Below are 11160 nucleotides of genomic sequence, written 5' to 3'. Positions count from 1 at the left end.
ATGGGCGTGTGTATGTGTATTTATGGATTTGTGTATGTATGCATATATATGTGTGCATGTGTGGGCATATATGTATGTGTGTATGAGTGCATATTTACGTACATGTATGTATATGTAGGTAAGTGTGTGTGTATATATGTATGTGCGTATGTGTATGTATGGATGTATGTATATGTGTGTATGTATTTGTAGGTGTGTATGTATGTATATCTGTATGTATCAGTGCATATTTACATACGTGTATGTATATGTAGGTAAATGTGTGTGTATATATGTATGTGCGTATGTGTATGTATGGATGTATGTATGTGTATGTATGTATATCTGTATGTATGCATGTGTGTCTGTATACGTATGTATGTGTATTCATGGGGTATGTTTACAGATATGTGTGTATCTGTATATATGCATATTTGCGTTTAAATATATATATGTGTGTGTATGCATGACAATGACCGTCTTGTGTATGTTTATGTATAAGTATGTCTATGTATGCATATGTGTAGTGTGTATGTATGTATGTATGCATATATGTGGGTTATTTGTATGTGTGTATGTGCATATGTGTATGCATGCGTGCATGTATATATTTGTATATATATACCAGTGACCGTCTTCAGTGTCATTTCTGCTTGTGCGTGTGAATTTTTTTTTTTTTTTTTTTTTTTCGGCAGGACTAAAGTTAAGGTTATCTTCGGGCTCATGGACTTTTAGTACCTGAGGGAGTGGCACTCGTCTGACAAGACGTTGCAATCATCATCATGTATATATGTATATATATGTATATATATGTATGTATATATATGTATGTATATGTATATATGCATGTATATGTATATATATGTATATGTATATATATGTATATATATATATGTATATATGTATGTATATATATGTATATATATGTGTCAGGTCATGTCATATGCTACTGGTACCATGTAACCCAGTACTACCTGCCTCATGGTCGGGTCACCGGCGACTAAATTGGTTCCCCCACCAGACTTGTTTGGTGAGGAGGGCGGCTAGTCTCCCTGGAGGATTAAAGACATGACCTTCCAAAGGGCGAATGAACTCTTTTTCTGGGTCAACGGCCAACTAGCACCGTGTATATTTTTGTGTGTGTATATGTGTATTGGAGTGTAGAGGGCTCCCGTAAGCCGTGGTGAAGGCAACCTTTCTAGGAGAAGCAAATCTCTGATTTAAAAAACCATAAAGCGGGAGACCAGTACCCGCATTAAGCTGGTCTGCAGTTTAATTTGTTGCTGGCTATCTTGTTCTTGCTTGTTGCTGGATTTCAACATTTTGAACCGAGAGAGAGACTTAGCTGTCGTACAAAGCTAAGACTCTGTAACATCATCTTTGTATAGATACTCCCTCAGGTATTTTGGCTCATGGATTTTAAATGTCTGAGGGAGTGGCACTCGTCTGACAAGACGTTGCAATCATAATATGTATATGTATATATGTATGTATATGTATATATATATATGTATGTATATGTATATATATATGTATATATATGTATATGTATATATATATATGTATGTATATGTATATATATATGTATGGATATATATATATATATATATATATATATATATATATATATATATATATATATATATATATAGACTCACACATATGCAGTACATGATAATGATGATGATCATGTTGACAAATTCACACATAATTTTCCAAATAACTCAACGTACGAATCGACGAAAAACAACAGTCTAATTAATTAAAAAAAAAATCCAAGCGTCTGTAAATCATATCAATTGGACTGTTGTTTCCCGTACGTTGAGTTATTTGGAAAATTATGTGTGAATTTGTCATCATCATCATCATCATTATCATGTACTGCATATGTGTGAGCCTAAAACAAACTTTTTATTTAAAAAAAAAGAAAAGGAAGGAGGAAAAAGATCAGGAAGAAAAAGGGACAAAAACGGTCCAGCCGCTGATCACTTACTATGTATGACTTTTGGAATGTTCCTTCATGTGTATTTTACATGTATATGTGTGTGTACGTATGTATAGGTATATGTATGTATGTGCGTATTTGTGTGCCTCTATGTGATTATGGTTGCATGTGTGTGCACATGTATACGTATGTTGGCGTACATCTGTATGTACGCATGTGTTTATTATCATGTGTATGTGTGGTGGAGAGGGCTCCCGTAAGCCGTAGTGAAGGTAACAACCCCTCTACGAGAAGCAAATCTTAGATTTAAAAAAAAAACAAACCCAAAAACCCCAAAAATATAAAGCAGGAGACCAGTACCCACATTAAGCTGGTCTGCAGTTTGACTTGTTGCTGGCTATCTTGCTCTTGCTTATTGCTGGATGTCAACATTTTGAACCGAGAGAGAGATTTAGCTGTCGTACAAAGCTAAAACTGTGTAACATCATCTGTGTATAGATACTCCCCCAGCCATGGAAATGTTGTGACGCGTGTAGGCCTGAAATGCTGGAGGCATGTAATAATTGATCTGCCATCATTATATGCATATATGTGTGTATAGGTGTATGTATGTTCATGTACAGGTGTATATATATGTGTGTATATCTATGTGTATATGTATATTTGTATGTGTGTGTATGTATATACGTATATATATTGTATATATGTGTATATATGTTCATATACAGGTGTATGTATTTGTATGTATATCTATGTGTATATGTATGTATATGTGTATATGTATATATATATATGTATGTGTGTGTATGTATATACGTATATATATATTGTTTGTAGTATGTGTATATATGCATGTGTGTGTGTATATGCATATATGCATGTGTGTGTATGTGTATATATGCATGCGTGTATGCATATATATGTATGCATGTATATGTGTATGAATGTATGTGCATGTTTATGTATGAGTGCATATTCATGTATGTGTATTTATATGTAGGTAAGTGTATATATATATATGTGCATATGTGTACATATGTGTATATGTATGTATATGTGAGTATGTATTTGTATATGTGTGTGTGTATTTATATGTATGTACATGTGTATGTATGCGTGTGTATGTATATGGATGTATGTGTATTATGCATTGTGTATGTATATATGTATATATGTGTGTATGTTTACAGATGTGTATGTGTGTATGTGTATATATGTATATTTGCATTTATATATATATATATATATGTATGTATGCAATTGAACATCTTGTGTATGTTTATGTATGTATATGCATGTGTATTATGTATTGTGTATGTATGTATGTATGTATGTATCTATGTATGCATATATGTGTGTTATATGTATGTGTGTATGTGTATGTATGCGGATATATGTATGTATGTGTGCATATATATATATGTATGTATACTAATGACCGTCTTCAGTGTAATGTCTGTTTGAGCGTGTGAATTTTGCCGGCAGGACTAAATTCATTTTCGGCTCATGGACTTTAAGTGCCTGAGGGAGTGGCACTCGTCTGACAAGATGTTGCAATCATCATATATATATGGATGGGTATGTATATATATATATATGTATGTATATGTATATATGTATATTTATATCTATATATAAGTATTTATATGTATATATATGTATATACAAGTGTATATATATATGTATATACATGTGTATATATGTATATATATGTATATATATATAAGTATATATATATATTTATATATGTATATATATGTATATATATATATAAGTATATATATATATTTATATATGTATGCATGTATATATATATGTATATATATATGCATATATATGTATACCTATTTATATGTATATACATGTATATATATGTATATATATGTATATATATATGTATTATATATATGTATATATATGTATTATATATATGTATATATGTATATATACATATATATGTATATATACATATATATATCTATATGTATATATACATGTATATATATGCATATATATGTATATATATATATATCTATATATATATATATGCATATATATGTATATATATGCATATATATATATATATATATATATATATATATATATATATTTATATATATATTCGAAAGCTTAAAAAGACATATTCTGAACTAAAATAAAATAATAATAAAAATTTTTTGATGATTTTTAGATTTTGGATTCGTCTTACATTATTTATTTTGTTTTTAATTAAATTGAATTTGTTTTACTGCCATTAATTCTCTTAAAATTAATTAATTCATTAAAATTAATTAATTCATTAAAATTAATTCTCTTAGTGCCATATTAAATAAATCAAAAACATTACGACGTATCCTTTCGCTGTTTTCTTTCTATTTTTAAGATTTCAAGATGGTGTATTCCCAAGTTGCATCACAGAGAAAAGTTTTGGCATATCTTGGACGTTTCTTGCAATTTATCGATTACATCATTGCCACGATGCTCGGTCGCCTCGTAAAAGACTCAGTGAAGCATCTTCTTCAACACCTGGAAGCTTCACACGCAGTTAAAAACCAGGAAATCAAAGTAGGGACAGGATTATCCTCCAACTTTTCTTTTTTCACCAGGTGAAATTTTGATTAACAAGAAATGTTATTACAGGGTGGAACGATAAATTTGTCGCCCTAAAAAATCACTACAATTTTATTTTAAAACTTTTATTGGAAGTATCAATTCAGGTAACTTGATTATGTAGTAGAACTGACATCTATTCAGTGTAGCCGCCTTCAGCTTTAATTACCACCTCGATACGGGGCCAGATCTCATAATGACATCCTGTAAGGTTTCCCTTGAGCTTAGGGAATAACCAAAAGTCACAGGGAGCAAGGCCAGACAATAGGGAGGGCGAGGAACTGTCTTGATTCCCATTTTGGTTAAATAGTCTGATCTTCTCTGAATCTTCACATCTTCCACATCTTCAGTTCCTCACAAATTATTGTAAACAGTTCCCACACTGACATCAAACTGTGTACTTATTGTCTTATGGTCGAAAAGCAGTCTAAAATACTCCATACGTTTCTGTGGCATTTTTCCAAGTTTAAAACAGAATTTTATTGCATACTGTTCTTCTAAATTGTCCTCACGGTTAGATTGCATATTTGAAATCAACCAACTGTGACAATCAGGCTTTAGTAGGGTGTATTCCAATTTCTGATGTAGCTGTTCATTTGAACCTAAAATCGTAAAAAATGGTCAGTCATCTCATAAGATGTATAGCAATAAGATACTGAATTTTAAAGAGTCTACTACAATTTTAAATGCGTGTACAAAAATGTCAGGAAACTTATTGAAGGAACCTCGTATTTGATTATAAGGATCTCTCTTTAAAATCTTTTTTTTTTATTTTTTTGCATGTCTTGTGTTAACACAGATTCTAGGGTACTATTATACCATCTTTGGGCAGAACAGATGCTACATCTTGATCTTCGCCTTAAGGATAACAAAGACATATTTTTGAATTTTTGAGATGAGGATTGAAAATTCGTATTATGTTTATTATTTGGACTACTGTTATTATCACAATGTTTCAGTCAATGTAACCTCTGACCTTTTTAGATGTATCTATTGAACTCGGGAATTTTTTTGTCGGACTTGCGGATCTGCACACTTTTTTTTTTTTTTACAAAAGAGTCACCACTTATAAAGGTCCAGAGGCCACTCGAGGATAAAGGTTAAAGAGTGTATAGTAGTCAATGGGACACTATCATAGTAATCGTTAGAAGTGTAAATTTGGTAAAATTGGATTAATTATGGGGAACTGCTAATGAAGAACTTGTTTACATTGGACTTGAAGACGACCAAATTTTAGCTAAAAAGCAGAGGAGAGTTCCACAGTTCTAAGAAAGAAACTTTGTTCATGGAACCTACGTTTAGGTTTAAGCACAGATAAAGAGTGGGGGAAATTATTGATAGTGGTTTCAACTAGATGAGTGTTTCTCATGAATGTTTGGCGAGGGGGGGACCATAGATTGGAGCTCAGACGAGCACTTGCCATGAAAATAATGATAAAGCAGAGACGTCTCTTCTGTGAGAAAGAGATTGCAGGGAAGAGAAAACGGCATCCCCTACTAGGCTACGAAGTCTATTTTGAATTCTGTCAAGGCAGGATAAGCTGCTTCTAGCAGCTCTTGCCCAGATGTGGCAACAATATTCCATCTTTGGACGTACCTGACTCTTATATAGATAGTGAATTGCATCAGCAGTGAGATATCTACTGGAACAATAGAAGATCCCACCATTTTTTCAATCTTGGCAACAGATTTGATGTACATGTTCCATTTTAGATCAGGAGTAAAGGTCAAGCGAAGAAGCTTTTCAAAATATGAAGCCTCCCCAAGACAAGCGCCATTCATTTCAATTGATGCCAGATGGGAATCAGAGCATTGATGATGGAAAGATAGAAAATAAATAAATATTAAATATTCTTTACATATGCGAATGTCATTTTTATGCCGATGATGACGACAGTATTCTATTTATGTTGTCTTATTCAATTTTAAAACAATTAATTTTAAAATGCGTGAAATTCCATTTTATGGCAGGCAGCGACAGCAGATAATCATTTAATACTTCATCTGAGTGCCTCAAGGGTCGATCCTTACACTATTCATTAACGACCTCCCTGATAATATTGTGTCCGAGATGGGTATATTTGCTGATGATACAACGCTCTATAACATGCAATATCATACAATGACAGAATCATTAGAAAATGACCTCCAGACTGTAGTGAAATGGGGCCGTAAATGGATTGTAACATTTAATGCTTCTCCAACCACTGATATCTATAACAAAATACACTCTACCTTAGAATTTTTCCTTCGAACTCCTTGGCCTAACATTTACGGGCTATATGAACTGGAACAAATGCATGAAGGCTGCTGCAAAGAAGATGGGTTGGATTTATTTGCTTCTCCACTGAGCAAATTAAGCACAAGGCCGTTTTTTAATGTGGAGAGATTGAAGAAAGGGGGAAAAGCTTCCCGGGGAGTAGGGGAGCTGGATAGTGACAATTGGTATGAAGGGTTTCCCATACATTGGCCAATAACTGATTGCCACAAGGGCAATGGTCTTATATGTGGGGTTTCCCCCACATATGGTCTTTGATTGCAGCATCTGCCAGAACAGATACTACACTTTGATCTTGGCCAAAAGGTCAAAAAGACATCCCCCCCCCGCAGGAGGGAGGTGGGTTGCTGCAAAGAAGATGGGTGGTATTTATTTGCTTCCCCACTGAGCAAATTAGGCACAAAGCCGTTTTTTAATGTGGAGAGATTGGGGAAAGGGGGGATCAGCTCCCCGGGGAGCAGAGGAGCTGGATAGTGAAAATTGGTATGAAGGGTTGCCCCTACATTGACCAATAACTGATCGCCACAAGAGCAATGGTCTTATATGTGGGTTGCAAAGAAGATGGGTTTCCTCTATCGAGCTAAAAGACTACTTACCTACTTACACCTGAGAGTATCCTGTACCTCTACAAGACCACCATTCGCCAATGTATGGAGTATTATTGCTACATTTGGGCTGGTGCATCTACTGTTAGTCTATCCCCCTTGGATAGGGTCCAAAAAAAGAGTCTTCAACCTGACAGGTCTCATTTTGTCAACTAAGCTCCAACCCTTATCCCATTGCCGCAATGTTGCATTTCCGTACCTATTTTACAAGTAATTTTAATGGAATGTGCTCTGATGGGCTCATTGCCCTTGTGTCCCCTCGATGTACATATCCCTGACTTAGCAACAAAATCTCACCCCTTCACTGTTGAGATCCCTAAAAATCAGAAAGTTTTCTACTCTAATTGCTTTTTCCCTCGAACAGTTAGACTTTGGAATTCCCTTCCTGCTGCCTGCTTCCCTGACTGTACTGATGTGTTTAAATGTAATGTAAACCAAATATCTTGTTAATTTTTTCTAGGTATGGTCATAAATAGTAGCCTCTTACGACAAAGTGATGACATGCCTTGTTATGGGTGAACATGAGTAAAAAAAAAATAAAGTCTTTGGTGATTTGGCGATCTCATTTTTATTAATGGGTTATGAAGTTATTAACGTATTCAGAAAAAGAAGGTACAGCCATATTATAAAGGGAAGTTCAAAAGGTAATGACTCCTATTTTTGTTCCGCCAAAATGGATCATGCATTCCTGACCTGAAAGTTTCGTCTCTCTGTTGTAGATATTGACGGTATAAAACTAAGAAAACAATCCATGTCATGGATGTGCTTCATTGAATTCCTGACAGAAGTACATTGAGAACAGTGGTGACTATGTAGAAAAATAAATTCTCAGGCACGAGAGGTTGCTCGTTTTAATGGTACCACTCCCGTCTTTGTAGCTTTTAAACTTTTTCAGTAAAAAAAAACATAGGATGCTTTACTCTAGGAAGGTCATTTGTATGGCAAAGTGTGGTCTGGACACCTATTCACAGCCATTGTTCATTGCTGGTAGAAACGTCTTCAGAATGGTGGTGACTGTAGAAAAATAAATTCTGGAACACAAAAGGTGGCTAATTTTTATGGTACAACTCCCGTCTTCATTGCTTTTTAAATTCCGAGGTAAAAATAATTTTTTTAAGTGATTCTCGTATTTATTATACAGATTATTGATGCACGACTATAATTTTCTTTTTCTTTTCTCTTAATCTTTTATGCAGAGAGTAGAAAAAGCAGTGGGAGCAAATCGAAGAGAAAATGAATGGTAAGAGAATAAAAATGAATGGTAAGAGAATAAAAATGAATGGTAAGAGAATAAAAATGGATGGTAATAGAATAAAAATGAATGGTAAGAGAATAAAAATGAATGGTAAGAGAATAAAAATGAATGGTAAGAGAATAAAAATGGATGGCAAGAGAATAAAAATGAATGGTAAGAGAATAAAAATGAATGGTAAGAGAATAAAAATGAATGGTAAGAGAATAAAACTGAATGGTAAGAGAATAAAAATGAATGGTAAGAGAATAAAAATGAATGGTAAGAGAATAAAAATGAATGGTGAGAGAATAAAAAAGAATGGTAAGAGAATAAAAATGAATGGCGAGAGAATAAAAATGAATGGTAAGAGAATAAAAATGAATGGTAAGAGAATAAAAATGAATGGTAAGAGAATAAAAATGAATGGTAAGAGAATAAAAATGAATGGTAAGAGAATAAAAATGAATGGTGAGAGAATAAAAAAGAATGGTAAGAGAATAAAAATGAATGGCGAGAGAATAAAAATGAATGGTAAGAGAATAAAAATGAATGGTAAGAGAATAAAAATGAATAGTAAGAGAATAAAAATGAATAGTAAGAGAATAAAATGTTCATGTTTCATATCTCATGTAAGGAGAATGTAAAATGGATGTAGGATTTACTTTTGACAGCCTCGTAACTCTCACGTTCCATATTTTATCCTTTAGTCCTCATATTCTATAAGGTATGTGTTTCACATAAGTGTGGAAAAATATACATTTTGTTCTTTAGAGAAAAGAATTGTTGTTTTCTGAGTCAGGATCTATTCCATTTAACACTTATCGTTGGCAAGATTTTTAACTTGAAGTATTATCCTTTTATCTCCTTACATCAAGTGGCTTCATGCCTTGTCTGGAACGATTGCTGTAAAAATTATCAGTTTTTATATAGCACAATAGACAGGAAATTTGTAATGTAGCATAAATTACTGACGAAGATTTGGAACTATAAATAAATGAAGAGTCTGGGAATTATTAAAACGAAGTTTGGCTATGAATTTTGGAAATGCAATTGTTTTTTAAGATTTAAGTTATGATATAAGTCAAAGGAACAATTGAAACAAAATTAGATTTGAAACAATTTTAATAAACATTTGTTTCTTTTATTAGCCTCAAACACGGCATTTTGCCATTGATACAAAAGGGACTACTATTAAAATAAAACAAAAAATATAAGATTTTGTAGGAAGATGATTGTTCACATTACATTGAAATTTTTGAATGTTGTTGCAATCAAGGAAACAGGAGTAGGAAATTTTTTTTTTTTTTTTTTACATAGACGTCACCACTTATCAAGACCGATAGGCCACTCAAAGATAAGGGTTAAAGAGTGTAGAGTAGTCAAAAGGACAATATAGTAATCGATAGTAATGGAAGTTCGGTAAATTTGTTAACTTAAGTGGAACGGCTCATCAGAAACTTGTTCACGTTGGACTTGAAGACAACCATATTATAGAAAGCTGGAAAGCAGGAAAACGGAAGACAATTCCACAGACGTGCAGTTCTAAGAAAGAAGCTTTGATCATGGAATCTATGTTTAGGTTTAGGCACAGATAAAGAGTGGGGAAAATTATTGATAATGTTTTCAGCTAGTCTAGTGTTTCTTGTGAAAGTTTGGCGAGGGGGGGGCCATAGATTGAAGCTCAGTCGAACACTTTCCATGAAAATAACGATAAAGCAGAGACAAACCCACAACATCTCTTCTGTGAGACAGAGGTTGCAGCGAAGAGAAAAGGACATCTCCCACCAGGCCACGAAGTCTATTTTGAACCCTATCAAGGCAGGACAAGTCTTTTCTAGCAGCTCCTGCCCATATGTGGCAACAGTATTCCATCCTTGGACGTATCTGGCTCTTATATAGATAGAGAATTGCATCAGCAGTGAGATATCTACTGGATCGATAGAAGGATCCTACCATTTTTCCAGCGGCCTTGGCAACAGATTTGATGTACGTATTCCATTTAAGATCAGGAGTAAAGGTCAAGCCCAGAAGCCTGTCAAAACGTGAGGCCTCCCCAAGACGAGAGCCATTCATTTTAATTGATGCCAGATGGGGATCAGAACGTTGATGATGTAAAGATAGAAGCTTGGTTTTAGATGCATTAAAAGTAACCAGCCACTCCTTTCCCCATTGTACAACGTGATCAAGATCAGAGGAGAGAGAATCGGAAAGCACTTGGTCGTTTACTGTCTTAGATGTGCTACCATAGATTGTAGTGTCATCAGCAAAAATGTCTACGAATGATGTAAGGATGTGATTTGGAAGATCATTAATGTAGATCAGGAAAAGAGTTGGGCCCAGGATCGACCCCTGAGGGACTCCAGCATTTATACTGTGAGCTTCTGATTTTTGCCCATCAACTACTACTCTTATGAACCTATCAGAGAGAAATGATTTAATAATTGAGAAGACATTTCCAGCAATACCATTGGAGATCTTGTGAAGTAAACCTTTATGCCATACCCTATCAA

General features: G+C 33.8%; 1 protein-coding gene across 1 annotated transcript in view; it reads left to right on the top strand.

The window, feature by feature from the left end:
• LOC145255828 (uncharacterized) overlaps positions 1 to 11160 on the top strand; it is an 86566-nt gene that overhangs the window by 70048 nt on the left and 5358 nt on the right. The window contains exons 12-13 of the mRNA XM_080114547.1: positions 4308 to 4489; positions 8613 to 8656. Of these exons, the coding sequence (XP_079970673.1) occupies positions 4308 to 4489; positions 8613 to 8656 (226 nt within the window). The remainder of the gene's footprint in view (positions 1 to 4307; positions 4490 to 8612; positions 8657 to 11160) is intronic.

This window comes from Euprymna scolopes, chromosome 31 (assembly GCF_053919585.1).
Source record: "Euprymna scolopes isolate OS-2025 chromosome 31, ASM5391958v1, whole genome shotgun sequence".
NCBI classification, from domain to species: domain Eukaryota; kingdom Metazoa; phylum Mollusca; class Cephalopoda; order Sepiida; family Sepiolidae; genus Euprymna; species Euprymna scolopes.
Note: the sequence above shows the minus strand (reverse complement) of the source record. Positions and strands in the feature narration are given on the sequence as shown.